The sequence below is a fragment of the Gallinula chloropus genome (assembly GCF_964237585.1).
Source record: "Gallinula chloropus genome assembly, chromosome: 1".
In the NCBI taxonomy this organism is placed as follows: Eukaryota; Metazoa; Chordata; class Aves; order Gruiformes; family Rallidae; genus Gallinula; species Gallinula chloropus.
The window spans coordinates 160,306,590-160,328,060 of NC_140085.1; the positions used below are offsets into that span (position 1 = coordinate 160,306,590).

Consider the following 21,471-nt stretch of genomic DNA (forward strand, 5'->3'; position numbering starts at 1 on the left):
CTAACTTCTACCAAAAGTGATGGGGCTTGATACCTCAAGTCATGCTGTCTAACTTCAGGTACCACAACTGAGGCACAAGGTAGGAGAGTAAGGAGCAGGCTCATCGTCCTCTGCAAATACCTTTTTCTCACTGTTGGCTACAGAGGAGGAGCTGGGGAAAGCTAGTCTTGTAAGTGTCTCTGCTAAGTGGATGGAAGTTGGGTTTGATGTCTCTGTGCTTTTAGTCTAGCTGCTCAAATGCACTCAGCTAGAGAGTACTGACAGCAAAGAACCTCACAGCCTCCGGCTCCTTCTGCTGTTGATGTAGAAAGGTATCTCCAGGAGTCTAACTCCGGTGCACCGCATTATCCCTTCTCTCTGCAGAATACACTAAGAGTTTAAATGCCTAACTTAGGGCAGAATCACTTTCAGAAAGCTTTCTAAAACTTATAACCACTAAGTGCAAGCGGTCAGCAGCAAGAAATAGTACCCCTGACCGGCAAATTCAGATGATGTGCCTAAGAAAAGCCTTTCAGCACATTCTCAACAGATGAATTAATTACCTCTGTGGCTCCACCACTCAGCTGTCTTGGCTGACTCAACACCAAATCACCATGTCACAGAATCACAGAATCATAGGGGTTTGGAAGGGACCTCAAGAGACCATCGAGCCCAAGCCCCCTGGCAAAGCAGGTTCCCTTAGGACATATCACACAGGTAGGCATCCACACAAGTCTTGAATACCTCATCAAACCAATTTCAGTGAGGTGTACCCTCCACTTACTGCCTCTCAGCAAAAAAAAAAAAAAAAGATAAATTGTGGACTCCAAAGTCTTCAGGCATTCCATGTATGAACAGGAGAATATGACAAGTACCTATCCTTTCTATAAAAATTTGTAAAAGAGAAAAAAGTGTAACTGAACACAATTGTGTACCCTGCAGAACCCCCTGCTTTTTCCAGTACGTTCCTCAAACTACTTTCAGTTCAGACTGATGCAAATATTTCTAACTTCTGAAGCAAATGTAACCACAATGGATTTTTTTTTTATTCTTCTTGAAAGAGAAGTATGAGAGAAGCTATAAACCATTACATGCAAACTTACATGGTTATTCTTAAGAGAGCTTTAAGGGAAAAAATGCATAAAGAAGAGAGAACATCGATTTTCACTTTCATGTATTTATAAGTGTGAAGGAAAAGGTCAAAGGCAAGAATAGAATTTCTCACAATACTTTCCTTGTGAACAACAGCTGAGAAGTCTGGAAAGCAAACTACTTGCTTAACTTTCATGTTATCAGCAAAGCTGCCTTTTGAAAGCACAGTTGCAATCTCAGTCACCTGTTATGTTTGATCAAGTTGCGTGTGACTGAAATGCTCTCACTGCCTGAAGAGAGAGCTCTTTATTTTCTTTAAAGACTTCCAGAGACACCTAAGAAGAAAATGCTGTTTCTTTTGACTTCTAAATCTTTTTGGGAGACAATACGGGAAAAAAAGCAACCATAAATACTGTCATCAGAACAATCTAAGTGATGAAACAAAGTGGTACCTAGTTAGAAAAAAAAATTATTATGTTTTTATGGGTTTCCAATACCTTAACATGAAGTATTAAGATCATGTGATTCTATCACTATGTATGGCACGTCACACAGAAATCATGCTTCCAGTCTTGATCCACATCAAGCATTCATTACCCAGTACTCCCCTTAACAGGATTTGAGTCTGGCTCAGAAGTGTTTTCATGAGCAACAATATATGGAAGAGGAAAATTTTTAATAAAATGAACCCATCTGTGCAGTTCTACCTCTGACATGAAATCTTTTTGCAGAAACCAAGATATTTTGTAGTGATTACTGGCCTCTGACTACTGTTGTACTGGCAAAATAAGTGGGTAACTTCAGCAAAGACCCTAAAAGGATGTTACTATATCATATATCTACTTGTTCTTAGTTGGGAAGCCAGATTCCCACACACATTTCAGTAAACCATAGACATGCACTAAGCTTTTCATGCCTGCCAAGTGAAGAATATCTTATTCTCCCAAATCTCATTGTGTTCAGCTAAATCCTAAGTAACAGTGTTAAAAACACTACTGTCCATCAGTTCCACTGCCATCAACGCTACCATCAATGAAATCTACTTAAAAGCTATTTGAATGGGATTCAGCTACCTAACCATAAACATCAAGTGCCGCTGAAAGAACTCCAGAGTACCTGTGACAGCCAGGAAGGTGTGCCACGGGATCCACAGGAGACCTGCAAGGCATAGGATCCAGGTGGGCCTGGAACAGGCTGCCCAGGGTGATGGTTGAGTCACCTTCCCTGGATGTGTTTAAAAAAAGGGTAGATAAGGTACTTAGGGATATGGTTTAGCATAGGATGGGAACAGATGGACTTGATCTTAAAGGTCTTTTCCAACATTGTGATTCTGTGATTCTCCAAAAGAGCTCCTGAGCTCAGGTAAGAAGATACAGGTCACGAAATACAGGATTAGATCTCTGCATACAGGAAACTAAATCACAAAAACTGCTTAGTTAATCTAATACACGGGGACAGAACAGCTTTGATTTTAATGTTACTGATTTTAATCTCAGAGTCAAATGAGATTTACTACAAATAAGCAAAATAAAATTAAATACAGAGAAGAAAGTTATGAGCATAAGGAGGACATCCATAAATCAGATGGGAAATGTACATGCACAAGCAAGAGAATGAAGTATTCAACTTACAGAAGTACATGGATATAAAAGAAAATGAAAATATGGAAAAAAAAGAACCAGGAATCCTCATGCTCTGTGAACTGTCTACGAACTGTTACCTTTTCATGACTGGGTATGTCTTTGTCCGTCCCCATTTTTTCTGCTGACGAACTCAGCACGTCTATCAAAAGTGTTACCAAGGATTCTCTCTAACCTGATTGACTACCACCTATTTTCCTTGGCAATACAAAGGGGTTTATTTAGTGTTATTTTCTGAAACTTGTATAAAAATGATGCAGGCATACCACAGTCTTTTCCTGAAAAAGCCTCATCCATGGCAATAAAGGAAAATTATTAAAACAAAAGGTCTGTACACACACTGCAGCATTCTTCTGTAGATAGCTATGACAGAGCTTCTGAGGACAGTATTTTGGAATGAAGTTTAATCTTCTTCCCTCAAGAAGACTTTTCTCCCTCCAGCTTAGTAACAAGCTTTTCAATTCTTCTTAGCCCACCGTTCAGGGCTCTGACTTTGTCCATAGCTAAGCCAGTTGTCTGTGGCCTCCTCAGGCAAGGAAGAACATGATATCCGTGCTGTATACAGACATTAAAAAAAGCAGCAATAGAAGGATATGGATCTTCACGTTGTTAAAATATCTAACACCTAAAACACTGCCTGTTTTCTTGAAGATTCATTAAAACCAACAGAACTGGATGAACTCTTTGCACACATCACTGAGAACAAAAGCAAAAACAACCCCTAACAACCCAAAACCAAAAACTAAAGTATAAAGACAAAAATATCTAAAAAAAGTTGGGGTTTTTTTCCATATCTCAGATTAAGGGGTAAGTGCTCTGTTCCCCTTAGAGATATCTTACAGTTTCTGTGATTACCACCACTTCCTTCTGATATATTAACTTTCCTTGTCACGAACCTACCTACCCATGGGCTTCACGGGTCTTTCCTTAACACCTTTGATATAATAAGTCACTGTCACAGCAGTGTTCTCCCAGAATGACAGCTGCTGCATGTGTCTGGCCTTTGGTTTCTGAAGCTCATGATACTTCGAGTCTCTCGCAAATTTGCTTTTACAAAATTCCTCTGTTTTATGCTAAGCCAATCCCAGCCCATACTTAGTCACAGCTCTGCTCTGAAGAGCTGGCATGTGGACTAGCCTGCTAACTAACCTAGGAGTCTCTCACATACAGCATCCTGCCAGGAAAAAACTCTGCACTCAGAAGGCAATCCATGAGGATAACTTGACTCTTCCAGCAATACTACAGCGAAGTCCTGACTTAATGAAGACAGTAACTTTAGAGTTCATTAAAATCCATTCCAAGCTGAACAGATCACTTCTGCAAATCCTCCAGTGCTAAAGTTTACTCAACTGCAAAGCCAGACCAGCTTGTTCACAGCTGGCTGTGTTTCACCAGTCAGACTACAGTGCTTCAAAGAGTGGTGCTTCTGAATATAAACAAATAACTAGATAGATAAATAAATAAACAAAGCCCCTCCAGTCTCTTCATTAAGTTTAAAAGTCATACCTATTCTGAATGGAACCCCAGCCAAGGGGCTTCGGTCCCTTTTGGACCCAAGCTACCTAATGCAGGTATCATCAGTCTTAAAGATGTTCTGATGCATTAAAATAAGAAACCTTTAAAAATTGTATCCACCCGAAATGCTAAATAATTTCACTTCCAGAAATGGTAATAAGGATGGCCAATTGCTGGATGGGGCTACTCTACTCAAGATAACACAGATACATATATTCTCAAGTTCTGTGGCGTAATGGGGATGGATATACAGAGTGAAACAGTTGGTGCAGATGATCCAGTGTTTTACACTACTTAAATTTTGGAGGACTTTATCTCAGAAAAAATCTAGTTTCAGATCCCATGCCTGCTAGCAGCTGAAGAAAATTACATGTAATCCTGAAAAGCATCTTTCAGTTTACATTAATCTATGATGAGTCAATCTTTTGAACCATGCAGCTGCTGAGTGATGCAAACCAAAGTCTGCAAGGATAGCTGGGAGAATCCCTTCAAAAGAGCTCTCTAATTCATCCTAAATTGTTAATGTAAATGCACCCACACAAGACTATAGAGCAGACTGAGTTGCCCTGTCCTATATTCTAATAACTCAGCTTTAATTCTTTCTCTTCTCTCTAAGAGGAAATACATCCAAGAAGAGACATGCCTATTCATTTTAGGCACCCACATATTGCAATAGTATGAAAAAAGATTCCCCCAGAGTGACTAAATGACTTCTCAGTTCATGTAGGAAATCTATAGCATTACTAAGGATTGAACACTCTGGTCCAGTTTAGCACTTATTGCTCTGATATGGTAAAATTTTAAGAGTGTAATTATCAGGTTTCCATTCAAACTACTTAAAACTTACTAGTACTGTATTAAAATTATGATGAAAAGGTAGACAGGCAGACAGATAAAACCACTAATGCACATACAAAACCAAACATTAACTTGGACTCAGTCTGTAAACAAAAATTCTCTTCTTTAAATCTGGAAAGAGCTAGATGGAGCTTCTCCTTGCGCTTATCAAGCAGTGCTGGGAAAAACACCTTACATTACTGTTATGAGGCCTTGGATGTAAGATTCTAGGGCAGGAAGGAGAGCAGGCAAAAGAAACCTAGTTCTGGCTTAGTCATCAGGTAAGGGCAGAAAGACCTACTGGTTTAGTCCCTGCTTCCACAATGCAGAACAAGGATGCTGTGACGGTGTTAGAAGCATTCTGGTTTCTCTTGCTGTTTTGAATCCATAGTCTGCTTAAACTAAAATAAAGAACTAGTACAAGAGCAGAGATCCCAAGTCCCCCTGCTGCCCTTTTTCAGGCAGGCACTTTTTCCCTCCCTGAATGGAAAGGGACAACATCCATGTCTGCATAGAAAGAACATAATTCATAGCATCAGGGAAGATTTTTACCATTGTGTTCTCACCAGGTAAAAAGTCAGAAGCAGTTGCTACATCCAATTTTTGAAAAGTTATCAAAGCAACAAGACAAAAAGCCAAATTGGGAGTAAAATTACCAGTCCTCTCTCTTAATGCATTTCTCAAAGGTCCTCAGAGGCATAACATCACTAGGTTAATAACAACAACTAGGTTAGAACAGGCGTTGGTCTCCACAGGGCAGCTAAATACCAGTGTTGGAAATAGATCTGGGAGTGGAAAAAGCAAAACGCTCTTTCAAAACTCCTGAATTATAATTGAGACAGTATTGAGTACAATAATATTATCTTTAGATTATTTTTCATGTCTGAAGTATGCTATCTAATACAGTACTCTTCTTTCAACACTGGTAAACTACTGATGTAAGACAAGGATTTGTAGATAGAAGTAATGTATTTTTAGGAGCTCAAAAAACACGGCTGAAAGTTTATCCACGCAATATAGATCAAAGAACCACTGCCTAATTTTAATAATTTTTATGATAGAGAAGTCTTATTTTGTCACCCTAATATTTGTTTACCTCCTTCAACTAGGCATGTGCTTAGTCCTATACGCTTACCATAGTAACAGACTCATGAATCACAAAAGATAAAGTGGAAAGCAAAAAAACAGCAGCTCAAAATAATATTCACTAGAGAATCAGGTGTAAAAAACAGCCTGGTTCCACTTAATGTAGGTAACTTACAAGGCATGTTAAGTTTTAGCCTGCTAAAGAAAGAAGGCAAAATACTATTTCATCTAGGGTAAAGACTCATTTAAATCATGGCAGCTTGCTTCCAAATTTCTTCTTTCCCTGCATTATGCTACAGATTTAATTTGATCACCTGCAGAGGACTCTGGGGCAGGGGACGGACAGGGGAATGTGTCTCTTCTTGGTGAAACAACCATGTTGCAAGTCTTCAGTATGCTGAAATTACCTTATCTTGGTAAGGAACAAAGTAGTTGTCATGCACAACCTTTCTCCATTTGTGACTGAAAAATAAAACGTTGGACAAAATCTTTAAAGTCCTGTTTTGTTGTAAAACTTCATAATTTCAAGTTCCATTGATGGCTCTAAATACTACTTTCCTTAGAATCCGGAGCAAGACTGAATTAGACAGACAGCATGAATCATGGTGAAGAGCGCACAGAAACAGAACACATGTTGGGCATTATCTGTTTAAAAAAAAACCCCACAAACCACACCTTAATGAACAATAATAAAAAACCTGACAGCACAGAACAATAATTTCAGTGGTGTACAGGTCTGTGATGTTGAAAGAAGTGAAAGTGACTTCAAGACTTAAATGTGTAACAGGACTTGCTGCTGCTAAACCCAGCGATCCAGAAAGAAATCACTAAGGATACAAACAATGCACGGGTCCTACGGTCCTAAAAAATGTATAAAGCATGCAAAGAGAATCCAAAGCAACCATAAACACTTGATGTGATATTTATGCTTGAGAACAATTTCAAGATACACATACCACTCTAAGTCTCTCACTTGCAGAACTGCTTGGAGAACTTTATCTTTGCATGAAGAATAAAATTGTGAGGGGATGCATCTGGGGTAGGCTGCATTCAGTTCTCTGATTAAACTGACATTATCCATCTTGCAAGGAACCATTCTAGTGCCAGACTGTACTATGGTGAACACCTTCACATGTTCCTTCTTGTCAATTTTAAGATTAGACTGGGATCGTAGACTGACTGCTGTGATACACCTTGGACCTGCAAAAAAGTTCTTCACAGAACAGGGCAGCAGCTGGCATTTGACTACAGCACATCTTCAAAAGCTGGTACTAAACCTGAACTGAAGAACTTGAGATGGGGTTGATATCCTATCACCCCCATAAGTAGCCTGTTCCAGGGGCTCATCACCTTGATTACTAAAACTGATGGCTTATTTCTCATCTGAGTCCATCTGACTGAGCTCCCAGCACTTGCTGTTGTTACAGCTTCAGTTGTTAAACATCTTTTTAGTACCAAGAATATCGTAGCTACTGATAAGCTATAAAAATAAAATCCCAGAACACAATGTAGATTGAAACTCTGAGAAGTCACCAAATCTCTCATTCTTCCCCAAGACTTCCCCCTTCCTTTGATATGTAGGGTCATTTTAGTTTGTAGTCTCCTCAAGAAAGGACTGCTGGTTACAGTTGTACACTATGCAGGTGAGAGAACCAAGCATATAAAGTTCTAAAGAAAAGAAACAACAAAAAAGATCACAACTATTTTCCCCTTTCTTGCTTTTTCTTTCTGCCTAAAATCCTAATGTTATACTTCTCTCATTACTTCTCTAAGGTTTGGCTTCTAAAGATTTATACTTTCCTGGTTTATTTGGGTTTGTTTTTAAACCTTTCCCCAGTTGATTGCCTTGAGCAATGCACAGATACAACCTGATGCTTAGATATTTTTTGGAGATCTTTAATTGACAGGAATAATTTTCAATAATTTATGTCACCAGTATAAGTGCTCTTGATTGTTTTTATAAGAGGAACTGAGTTTTAAGAAGAAATGCAAGAAGATTGAGCCTGAGTGCATCTTCCCAAATCTGCTTGTCAGTGCGCTCCTGTTCCAGTTGCATTAGGTACCATAGCAACAGCAGGGACAGAAACTGGGTATCAAAGAACTATTTCAGCCTGGGAAGAAAACATGTAGTTAGAAGCAAGAACAAATCTGCAATCGTGGTATTTTTTTTTTCTCCCCAGACTACCTTGCCTGCTTTGTATCCAATGCAAAAACTGTGATGTTCCTAAAAAGCAGCAATTTCAATTGCTGGGGTTTTTTTCCTTTCTGCCCTCAGGCCCCATTGGACTCTTCTGGAGCAGTGACATTGTCTAAGGCTTTAGTATAACTTAGTCCCTTACTTTTAAAATATAATATACACTATACACAGTTTATGTAAGTAAAAACTGTACACTGTTCATGTAGGTGTAATCATTTGAGCTACCTAATTTTAAAAAGACATATTTGATGTTATCTCCTTTGACCCTGATGGCACCAAATGCCCCTACCTAGCAAGTAGACACTGGATGTCGAGACATCTACAGTCCAAAAGATAGGACTCGACTGCCCAAAGAATTGTGTCATTTGCTTTTCTCAAGGTTATGCAGGACGTGCTCCAGAGGACTGGCAGGTATCAGGGAGGACAAACAGGACCAGCACCTCTCTGCAAAGGTAGCCCTGAGGGACAGACAGGACACACTGTGACAGACAAACAGCACAAAAGAGGTGCCTGTAATCCAGCTGAATCAAGCCCTGAGTATCATCCCGAGGATTTACTGTTAACACCATTACCTCTGGGAGGGTCACCCTGCACTGCATCACTAACCTTTCTGCTAACTCTTATGCAGTTTCCTTCTCTTCTACTGGTGGTCCCCTTCTAACTTTGCACTATTTCATCTTACACGTTCTTGGCAATTTTATCTCACAGTAACACAACACTAAGAGGAATCAAAATTAAAGTTCTTTAAACCAAAGGGGTCATTAATCCATTTCACAGTAAGGACTAAGTGCAGCGAGGGCAGAAATAGCTATATTTAATCTTAAATTATAATAAATAGTCATGAAAACATTATCTTTCAAAGAAAACAGCAGGCTTATGATCACCAGGTGTAAAAGAAAGAAATAAAGCCAGCTTAATGAACCATTAAATATAAAATGGAAATATTAAACGAAGAACTAAATCTTTCCCAAGGGGGTAATCACTACAAAATTTCCTTAAATATTAGTTTCTCCCTAATAACACAATACAGAAAAAAGCCCTTGCATAAAAGAAATTACAGAATTTAATTCTCTATTCTGAAGGAAACCCTTACATTAGATGGCTATTTCAATTTATTTTTAAAACAACAAAAATAAGTCATGAAGAATCAAGTCCCTCATGGGACTGATCAAAATTGAATTTGCAGTTTCCTCTACTATGGTGACAATCATTTACAATAAAATCAGAATGAGAAAGGGAAATTGTCTGTGGGGACCACTGAGCCAGCTAATAGCTTCAGTATAACACAGTCACACAGCAGAAAGCAAATTAAAATGTAAATAGCATTTTAATAGGGTTGAACTAGGCCTTACTTCACTTACAGGATTCCTACTTGCAGCTTTTAAGTAACATATCAGGAGCAACAAAACTAAACACTCGTTGGTGGTAATCAGGTATTTTACGTTACCAGCAATTTGTTTAAAATGAAGTTAAAACTGTGTTAAGCCAAAGCAAGGAAATTAGCTTACAAACTACTTAAGTTTAAAATTGCCATGACATAATGGGAGCACAATGCAAAGCCATGCTGTAACTTGACATTCCTAGTACCATTCTATGCATCTGCAATCACTGCAAATTGTAACTACATTACCCTGTCTTACAAATCCCAAAGACCTGGTAGGAAAAACGTTAAGGAACAAGAATACTTCAAATTTTTTTTTTAAATATGTCTAACAATAAATATATTTATACATACAGAATACATTCCACACAAGAACAGAATAAAGACATGATATACTCCAGTAAAAAAGTAGCATATCAGTTTGATTTGAAAGTAACTTTCTCAGCCACATAATCACAAGGTTGGAAAAGACCTCTGAGAATGAGTTCAACTGTACCTGTCCTTTACTAAACCATATCCATAAGCACCTTGTCTACCTGTCTACTGTTTTTTTAAATACATCCAGGGATGGTGACTCAACCACCTCCCTGGGCAGCCTGTTCCAATGCCCAGCAACCCTTTCGGTGGAGAACGTTTTCCTAATGTCTAATCTGACCCTGCCCTAGCACAGCTTTGTGCCATTTTCCTTTGTCCTGTCTCCCATCACCTGGCTGAAGAGACCATCTCCCACCTCTCTACAACCTCCTTTCAGGTAGTTGTAGGTGGTGATAAGGTCTCCTCTCAGCCTCCTCTTCTCTAGGCTAAATAACACCAGGTCCCTCAGCCTCTCCTTGTAAGGTTTGCTCTCCAGCCCCTTCACCAGCCTGGCTGCCCTTCTTTGGGCACCCTCCAGGACTTCAATGTTTTTCTTACAGTAAGGAACCCAGAACTGCACACAGTATTCGAGGTGCAGCCTCACCAATGCTGAGTACAGGGGCACAATCACTTCCCTGGACCTGCTGGCCACACTCTTTCTGATACAAGCCAAGATGCCATTAGCCTGGCATCACTGCTGGCTCATATTCAGCTGACATTCAAGCAACCAGGTCCTTCTCTGCCAGGCAGCTTTCCTGCTGCTCTTCCCCATGCCTGCAGCACTGCACAGGGTTACGTCCCAAGAGCAGGACTCTGCACTTGGCCTTGTTAAACCTCATCCTGTTGGTCTCAGCCCATAGATCCAGCCTGTTCAGATCCCTCTGAAGAGCCTCCCTAACCTCAGGCAGATCAACACTTCCTCCCAGTTTAGTGTCATCTGCAAACTTACTGAGGGAACATTCAATGCCTTCATCCAGATCATTGATAGAGATGTTGAACAGGACTGGACCCAGCACTGAGCCCTGGGGGACACCACTCATGACCAGACTCCAGCTGGATTTAGCTCCACTCACCACCACCCTTTGGGCCCGGCCATCCAGCCAGTTTTTACCCATCAGAGGGTGTGCCTGTCCAGGCCAGTGGCAGCCAGTTTCTCAATCAGAATGTTGTGAGAAACCATGTCAAAGGTTTTGCTGAAGTCCAACTACACTACAACCACAGCCTTCCCCTCATCCACTAAGCATGTCACCTTGTCATAGAAGGTGATCAGGTTAGCTTGGCAGGACCTGCCTTTCATAAACCCACGTTGACTGAGCCTGATCACCATTTGTCTTGTGTGTGCCGTCCCTGTTCCTACAGAACCTCTATGCTGTATTTTGCACGAGTTCACCTCATCCTGAACAGCCAGCCAGCCTGTGGCTATCACAGTGGTGCCGAATTGGAATTCCAATGCCTCTCTCTTCACTCTTTCATAGTAGTTAGTTAATTGCCTCCTACTCAGCTCATAATTCCTTCTTTTAAAAGTCCTGGTGGCCAGATCCATTGAAAAGGGCAGCAAAACTGATGACATCCTGACAGCGGGAAACGTGCAGCCCAGATCTCACACACGCCTTGAAACCACACCTGTTCTAAAGTGCTTCAGGCCTGGCAGGAGAAACTGTGCCAGTGCCGACTATATTTATAGATTATGAAGATTATTAGAAGCAGTCACTGGAGCAGCAGCATGCAGCCTTCCTTTGTTGCAGTTGAGTACCTTGACCAGTGAACTATAGAGCTCATTTTTCACTTTGTGTCTGTCCCAGTGAATAATAATTAGTCACACAGACCAGAACAGCTGCAACAGGGAAGTCTGAGAGCTATAACACTGCAGAACAAGTAACAGAAAACAGCCCGCTCTCCTCAGTGACCTGCTGTATTTTTAGATGCTATCCAAAAATCCTATATAAATGGCTACACTGCATGTGCTGAACAGCTATGCAACTGATTTACTATAAAGGTATAGCATTCTGTACTGTCACCTGCTATGCATGTACACTTTAAATGCACTTAAATAGTGAATATTAACATTCTCTTCTAGAACTGCAAAGGCCACGGATCTCTACCACAGCACTCTTCTAGTCTGCACAAACCTAAACTCAAGCCCTTAAAGCAAGCTGAGATTTACAGACTTATTAAAAATTGACACTACTTGTATCAATAGCTCTTTGAAGCCTCAAAGTACAGTTATTTATACCTGCTGGTGACCTATCTAATATTAATAAAAGTTTATTCCAATGCTGTTACTGAAATCACTATGCCACCTACTTCATTACATGACACAGACACACCTTTCTGCTTCACTCCAGAAAAAGAACAGAAAGAAAAGCAGATAATCACTTCCTATGTTGTGAGCAAACTGCCACATGGTAAAAGCAAGGGGGAGAACAATAGATCCCACATTCCACGCACAGAATCTACTTGTGCATTTCTACCTCTCTGGCAGGAGGGGAGCAGTTTGCTCTGAGCACTAAGCCAGCTTTCATTTTCTTTGGGATAAAAGCAATCACCTCCAAGGAGCTGATAGGCTGGAAACTCAAATATTAGCTTATTGCTCAATAACCTGCTTGCATTCCCAGACCTTACTCACGCCCTGAGCTACATTACAGGGTGGCTGTAGGGTTCCAGAGAGATGTTCTGAGGGCTGTTACTCTGGTGTGTGAAATACATGCTGGAGCACAGCTGCAGATACTTCCCTATAGGTATCTAAATATGAGACAGCTAATATTACTGTCAAGGGTGACACTGGTCTCAGTTCAGTTGTTTAACCACAGGTTTCTAGTGATGCCTGACATGCCCAAAGGTGTCCAGCAGTAACTTTGTAGTTTTTTTCCCTCCAGAGGAAGAAAATTCTCCAAGGTTTAAGTTTATTGTACAGGTTTAGGTTTAAAAAAAACCCCAAAAAGTTGTGTGTGGGGATTTTTGTTTGTTTATTTTTTTGTTTGAGGTTTTTCATTTTGTTTTTTGGAGGGGGGTTGTTTGTTTTTTGTTGGTGGGGTTGGGGTTTTTTTTAAACACATTTCCTAGTTTAGTTCTCTCTCTATTACATACCATATACTTTTTACAGAGTAAAAAGGTGTAATTTACAGTCTAGAAGTATATTTACAATGTAGTTAAGTTCAGTATTGGGCATGACACTTTTTTAAAACTCTATTTTAATGCTTATTTGATTAAGTCAAATTTGATGCAATTCTACCCTCCCTCCCTCTTCCTTTTTTCCTGGTCTGAAAAATTTTCCAAAAGTAAAAAGTCACCTCCAAAAGTAAAAAGTCACCAAGCATAGACTTACAGGCTTTAGATGTAAACATGCCTACCTTAAAAATTCCAAATAAACACAGACAATTTTAGGGTTTTATTCCTGGGGAAGAAAATTTGATTTACTTCTCACAAAGACCTTGAAAATGCAGTTCATGATTCCATTTGTCCTGAACTGATGCAATTTGGGGAAATCATAATTTTTTAAAAAGTAAAAATAAAGATTGTATAGTAAAAAACTGCAAAATTCCTTATATTTCCTATGGAATATGTTGTTCATAACAGTATAATTATTAAGTACCTGTTCAACTGGCATTGTATAGTTTTAGTAGCTCTATACAAAACAGTTCCATGGCAAGAATAACAAATCATGAAAAAAGTTGTGCATAAAGTTTTGAAACAAATTATTTCCATACTGCTACACAGTATTCTAAGTTTAAACCCATTCTGCCAGCATCTTCCTTACTGAAGCAGCCCGTCCCATTATGTTACATTAGAGAACTGTTACACACTTGGAGAGAAATTAATAACAACTTCGATGTTTGAGCACAGCACCTATAGATTAAGCTTAAAACTACTTAAAACATTCAATTCTTTTAACCTTTCTTGGCAAACTGCATTTTAAACCTGTCATAAATCTGAGAAAAGCCTGTTGAGCATTCCAGTCTAACCCTTGTCCCCAGAACAAAATGAGTCATATCCACAACATAATTCTTGGCAGCTGTTTTCTTGTCCAGCTTGTTTTAAGATCTGTGGATGTGGAGGACACCAAAAAACAGCATTTAAATGTTGCCACTGGAAAATATCTGCTCATAACAAGCCTACATTTTCTTTGCTATGGTACAAAACCACTGGTTTATCATCTAATTGACAGAGTACAGGTAACAACTTTCTTCTGTGCAGTTGCCACTATGTTTTTGAAGAAATAGCATAATTCCTCCACAGGTTTCTCATTTAAGAGGAACTAAGGTTGACCATTTTTTGTCACATTTAGCTTTGAGGGTGTATTTTTCCTCTCTTTTTTCTAAATGGTCCACATCTTCCTTTATATAAACCACCCAAAGCTGAACACAGCTCTCCAATTTACCTGAGCAAGCCAGAAAAGTTTCAGCTCACAAATCCCTGTTGTCCTTCTGTTTAAGAATCCTTACAGCAGTAGCTACCTGTCTCACAACAGTGTGTAACTAACTGCTGAGTTCTGTCAGCTTTTGATTCATCATTACAGCCAGAACTTCTCCTACAGAACAGATCCATTTAAGTTATCCCCCATCCTGTTAGGCCTTCCACTGTTTCTCCCCAATTAAACGTAGCACCTTGGTTCCTATCAAACAACTTGTTTTTCAGACTTTGGCTTCAAATGCTCAAAAATTTGAGTTTTGTCTTTCAACAAGACTTGACTTGCTGATGTGGGGTTTTATTGGGGGGTTGGGGGTATTTTTTTTCCATTTTCTTAGAGAATAAAAATAGCAAGTGAAATCTTTTCCACATGTACCTGGAAATCTTGGAAATCTAAAAGGCTACAAAAAATGCTATCAACACTAAACATTCATTTAAAACCACCAGCAGTCAAGAGTTCAGTCTTCTTCCAAATTCCTACACTTACCCAGCAGACTCCCAAAATTCTCATAATGAGCAGGAAGCAGAAACCCATAGTTCTGTAAAAATGTGAATTTTCTACAGCCACTGCTTATAGTGCTTTAAATTGGTACTTCGTGGTTTTCTACAGAGCAGGTACTACATGGAGTATAAAAACTCTAAGTTACCATGCATCTACACTGTGTATACTATATTACACAGACATAAACCAAAACAGTAATTAGCTGAGTACTAAGAAAAAATATGATTATGTAAAAATCTTAGCATTCACCAGGTATGTGAGTCTGAACAGTGTACCTATGTTAGCTTAATTGTAACTCAGGTGTTACTGCAACTATGAGAAAAAACTAAGTCATGGTAAATAAACACAGGCTGAGACAAGAATCCAAGAGCACAAGTACACGCTGAAGAAGTACAATTTAAGAACAGACTGATGTGGTGGGGACTGTTATTACAGAAGCCCATTAAATCCCTGTGTGTATATACCCCAGGATCGCCTGTAGCACAGCATGCATGCATGTATGCAAGTAAGTATCTGTAAGATAAGAATGAGATGCAACAGAAGTAAATCCCTCTAGAATGATAAAAGACTTACTTGCAATACAGAAACATACAACTCAGGTTTAATAGTGAAATATGAAGCATTAAGCTAAACCTCCAGATTTCCACACTTAGGACAGCCCCTTAATGCTGTGGTTTATATATCTATAGACATACTGGGTGTAACTCTAAGTTACACTGGCATACTGTTTATCCTGCTTTTGTATTACACAGGAACTGAAGCTAATAGGTTTGTGTAACAGCTTTGCTCCTTAAACCAACCAGCAGGGATACTAATTTTCCTGCATTATTAAAATTCTCCACTTAGCCCATAACGGAACGGGACTGAACCTGTGGGGAAAGTCTGCAGAGCAACACAGAGGGAAGAGCCTTAACTCTAGAGAGCCAGAGACGTTTTTGAGACCCTCATCCCTCACTACAACAGGTTCTCTCACCCTGTCTACTTTTTCAACTTTTAATAGCATCATTAATTATCACTCAATAATAGAAGCTGGGATCAACAGGGATTAGGCTTTTAGCTTATTTATATCACATTTAATTAATACATAAAGGATGACGAAGCAGAAAGAGAGGACAGTGTTGGAACTTCAAAGTAGCTCTTTGCTTTGCAAATAATCTGGAGAGCAATGTATCATTTGAAGCCATAAGTGAGATACAGCAGCTCTTGCTGAAAAAGTTTTCTGATCTTCAAATTGTTCTTCAGAAAAAAACTCCATGAATGGAAAACAATTGAATCAGTGCCAAAGCAGATTTAGTTTTACAAGAATGAACAGATATCCCATTATCTCTTATGGCTTTGCTTGCTACCAGAGAAAGCATCTGGGGAGATTTCAACACATTTTCTAGTTCACACAATTTATTTTAGCTACTGACTACAATTTTATCATATTTAAATGCAGTAATTGTACTGTGACCTCAAACAATGTAACCTAACAGTCTGACTTCACTTAATTCTATTCTAGGTTAAAGCAGACATTGATCTATTGCATAGCAATAATTTCACAGAACAACATGAAACTGCATCAGGAAAACCTGATTCAGTATACTCTAGAAGATACATTAGAAAGGCACTGTTTTCCTACACAACAGTAAGCATGTCAGGAAATGCTGTACTGAGTAATGCAGTTTACCTCCTTTCTTGGAAGCACACTTGCAAAGTCCACTGTTTTCTTGACAGGTTGCTACATTCAAAAGTTCTTCACAATTCTATATTTTTAAATCAATTAGACAGTAAGAGCTGCCAAATATAGCAGCACAAAGAAAAAGTCCATTTGCTTTTAGACTCTACAAGCTAATTATTACCTCTAAATTCCCATTCAACTGGACAAGCTGCTATCCTGTTCTAGGTCTGTATGTTCTGTGAGTACACAAAGGTGGACCCTGGAAGCACTTGCTCCTCTCTTGTTTGCAGGTACAGACAAAGGTCAGCATGAACTTTGTATAACATCCAAGAACTGTGCAAAAGGAGTCTGTGTAGGTCTACAGCATATAACATAAAAGCTAAAAAAGCATTTCCTTTTTTGGCTTCCACTAGAATGAAGATGCTATGGCAATGCTTGTACAACATTCACAATCTTTTTCTCATTTATTATTAAGATAATAAATACTACAAATTCAGAGACATGCAAGAATGTTATTCTGTCAAAATTACTGTCCTGAAACACAATTATCACACAGCTTACGTTCTCTAGTCACCCTTCCCAAGAGAAGAATGATTTCTTGCTCTGCACAGTATATCTCCCACTTACCAGATTAGTATCTTATTTCATTTCACTCTCACCTCTCCTCCTGTTCCCTCACCACTACTCAAAGGTATTGAAAAGAAACAAGATTCATGGTGAAAAAGAAAACTACACACTCTTGAAACACCCTGAAATGTAAGGAGAAAAACCCCTGTAACAGTGGTTGCTAGGAAGTAGTACACAATGGAGCCTGACATATCCTGAGAGACATGCAACTTCTGCTACATTTGAAAGTTGTCAATCCAGAGTTACTGTCAGAAGGCAGCACTTACCACAATACAGAACCAAGGGTTTTTAACAAACATTAGAAGGTGACAAAGATGTGTCTTTCATAACATATATTACAGATGTATCTATCTATCTATCTATATATATTATGGACATCTATTGCAGACAGATGCCTTATTTCATGAACAAAGTTATTACTTAGTACTTACTCATCCTGAAATACTCAGCATCTCAAGACAGAAGAAAACACACTTTTGAAGACCTCCAGAGGCCGACACAGATTACTTACTTTAACTGCCTACCCCCTCTGCCAAATATATAAGCAGCTGACAGACAACCCTAGCTATTTGTTCTGTTTGGATCCAATCCATCTCTTTTAGGCCAAGGCATCCATACACAACAGACTTCAAAAAGATGCAGGTGACAACAGCAGCAAAGTCCACAACATCTGCCCCGCTCTGTACAGCCCCTCAGCAATCCCCTTCACGCCTCCTCCGTAACTGCTGGGATGTCTGTCCAGTTGCCACAGCCCCAGGAGAGGTAACTCTACTCATAGCAGTGCAGCCCAGCCTCCCCTAAACCTAAGGGCAACACCTAAAGATTTTGTGGTGAAGGCTGGGATAGACATGTAGTCGTACAGTAACTGAGAATTGAAAGGACCTTCAGGAGGTCTCCAGTCCAAACTCATCCTCAAAGTAGGGTCCAAACTGAATTCAGACTGGGTATAATGTCCTATGTTCCCAGAGTTTAAAAAACCCATCTTTTTGTGGTTTATGATTGTGAAATCATTTAGCTTGAATTCTAGTTAGCAATGATAGTGAATCTTCAAAAATGACTGATATCTTCAACAGCATGTTTTTCCACAAATAACTCCGTCAAGGTTAAACAAGGTTTCACATCTAAATAATACCATAAACAGTGGAATATTCTCAGTTATATTTCTTCACATAACAAGAAATTAGACACAAGTACTAAAGCACATACTTCAAAAAAAATCTGAAGTGTCTAAGGTATCTAAAATATATATATAAAGTATAATGCTTTGAAAAATATCTGTTTCAAAGCAACTGATGAAAGAAAGCCAGTGGGAGAACTGATTAGTGTTAGGCTATTTATCTGGGAAGGATGGCCTCTGGGTCAGGGGGAATGTACCATCACTAGGCTACAGAGGCAGGCGCCTTTCTTTAGGTCATTGCTTTTTGAATTCCTTTCTACCCCATAAAACGGCATCGCTGGGAAAGTGAAAAGTGCCTACATCCCATATAAGCCTTCAAATTGGTATCTGGGGCATCCTCCTGGGCTGGCAGGTGATATAAATTTGAATCTTTACAGGCTGTGCAGGACCTAGAACCTGCATCCTGGATAACTGCTCAGATTGTACCCAAGAGAAGCCCAATCTTCTGCAAAGGCATGCATGTACCCCTGTCCTTCAGGGAGAACTAACTTATGAGGAAGATGCACACTGCTGGCATGATGACTGAGGCCCTCAGGACATAAAAGCAACAGAAATGTAGTTCTGGCTTCTGATTTAACTTAGCTACACTTACATGTCACTTAAACTCCATTCTGGTGAAGACTGAGAAATCTTGGGATTGCACAGGTATCTTACCAAGATGCCTAAGGGGGTTTTGTGCATTTTTATATTTTTCTCTCTAGGGGTGAGGGAAAGGAAGTGGTGTTAAAATGCTAAGGCAGGGAGTACAATCCTCACCTAAGGGAAGTACAGTTGGTTACTGAGCTTTAGAGTCTATAGGCCTAGGTCAGCAAAGCAACACATGTTATACCAAATTATATTGGGAGGGAGGGTGGATTTCTTTGCACATTTTACCAATGATCTGATGATGACACCCCTTGAGAGCTTTGTTAGGCTAAATGGTGATGCTCCAGAAGCACAGAGCAACTGCAACTTGTTCTTGGTATTTGACAGTCGAAATTTCAAGAAGTGGAGGCTTTAGGATCCCAGAGTCAACTTCGCTGCCCATTTTACAGCCCTGGGCAGTTATTTTCATTCTGCTAATCATCTTAGTTTCACAGATTGAAAACAAGAATCACCAAAAACGAAAACTTCCTAAGCCTGTATGAAGTTACCATACCCTAACCAATCAAGTGGCTAAGGCTGCAAGTACACATGAATAGACAAATGCCAACACTGTAAGGTGTTGTCCTCAACATGTGACGTCCGTATCCCATTCTATCAAGCACAACCTCATACTGCACAACTTCCCAGTTTCTGCATGAACTTATGCCTTATTAATTCAGAGAAAACCATTGCATGCAGTTGATAAAAGGCAATCCCACCACCAGCCCAAGAAACTACCATTTTATCAGATAGCTTCCTATTGGACATTGGGAACAGCTGTACCTCAAACTCCAAGTTTTAATTTTTAAAATTATTTTTAGAAACTCAGAAAATTTATTTAGAAACTCAAACAAAACTAGGTTCCAAAAATGAACCTCAAAAAACAAACTATCCAAGTATTTCTATTAGAACAAGACCTATTAAACGGTGAGTGGAAATACTGGAATAGCAAAATCCCCCTTTTGTAGCACTCCAGGCAATTATTTTTCATTTTAGTATCAACCAATTAAAGAAGTTTAAGAGGAACACCACGTTCCCGTTTACAATTCAAATCAAAGCTTCTTGCTAAAACTGTTTCTTCCTTTTTCTCATTTTTTTTAAAGTTACAAATTCTAAAAGCAATGCAGCTTCTAATCACCTGTATGACTTAACAGTCCCTCTTTGAATGCATAAAAGCATAGGGAGAAGCTACAAAGCATCAAATCATTTTTATCCCATATGTAAACTAATCTAAGATGAAAATCAGGAAAAGTATGAACAAGTTTGTTAACAAAAAGCAGGAAGCCTTACCTTGAAAAGCAGCTGCATTACGAGAGATTAAAAATTTCAGTGTAGCACTTGAAGTTTGAAGCACTTGCTGTATATCTTGCTTTGCTGCTGTCTGGTATCTTTCTTCCATCTTTTTGGTACAGCATGTTGGATTTTTAGAAGTACAAACCTGGAGATCAACCCCTAGAGAAAAAGGTAATTACATTACTTTACTACAAAACAGAAGTACAAACCACACAATTACAGAGAAAACAGTTATCATTTTTTTTTAACATAGATATAGACACATAAAAGAAATATATCTGAAGTTTTAAAGACATCTGGTCTTGTTAAACAAAATTCAGAAGGGGATAATAACTAAAATTCTATGGGAAGAGAACACTCATGACAGTTAATCGATGTTGTATGATTTCCCTGACACTGTCATCTTATTCCAGCTGTGAATATTGCCAACTATTATTAGTAAAATACACCGAATATTCATTGTACATCATTGTACAGGTGGCAGATGTCCCATTCCTAGAAACATTCAAGGCCAGGTTGGATGGGGCTCTGGGCAACCTGGTCTATTGAAGGGTGTCCCTGTCCACGGCAGCAGGGTTAGAACTAGATGATCTTTGAGGTCCCTTCCAAGCCAAAATAGTCTGTGATTCTGTGATCACCTAGAATAATGAACTGCTGGGCCAGCTCATGTCTGGCCTTTGGTTTTGTGCAAACCTTGGACTGGTAAGAGCTACCTACTACTAAATACTACAAACACACCAGCGTAAAGCCAAATCCTAATAGGTTTATAGTGAACGCTCTCACATTAACTTTTAGATGGAGTAGTCCTACGTCCCAGTATAATCTCTCTTACAGCAACTTTCTCCAATGTTTGACATTCCCAGGTATCTGTCACATGGACTCACTACCTCACTAACAGGTTGGCTAATGTTCTTAGAAAGGAAGACCTCTAACTTGGGGCATGCTGAATTTAAAGAAGGGCAATTCACTGCTGTTATATTAGCTGATTTTTTTTTTTTTAATAACTGGAGCATAACCAAGCATGAAAACACCTTATTCACCTTCCTTGTCATCATGTAGTAGCTAAAATGTTTTTTACACTGTATCTAAACAATACTTTC

General features: G+C 39.2%; 1 protein-coding gene across 1 annotated transcript in view; it reads right to left on the reverse strand.

The window, feature by feature from the left end:
* The window catches only part of GPC5 (glypican 5), a gene marked incomplete at both ends in the record, with an annotated part of 701,455 nt that overhangs the window by 666,880 nt on the left and 13,104 nt on the right, over window positions 1-21,471 (reverse strand). Inside the window, one exon of the mRNA XM_084261927.1 lies at window positions 20,369-20,530. Coding sequence (XP_084118053.1) covers window positions 20,369-20,530 — 162 coding nt within the window. The remainder of the gene's footprint in view (window positions 1-20,368; window positions 20,531-21,471) is intronic.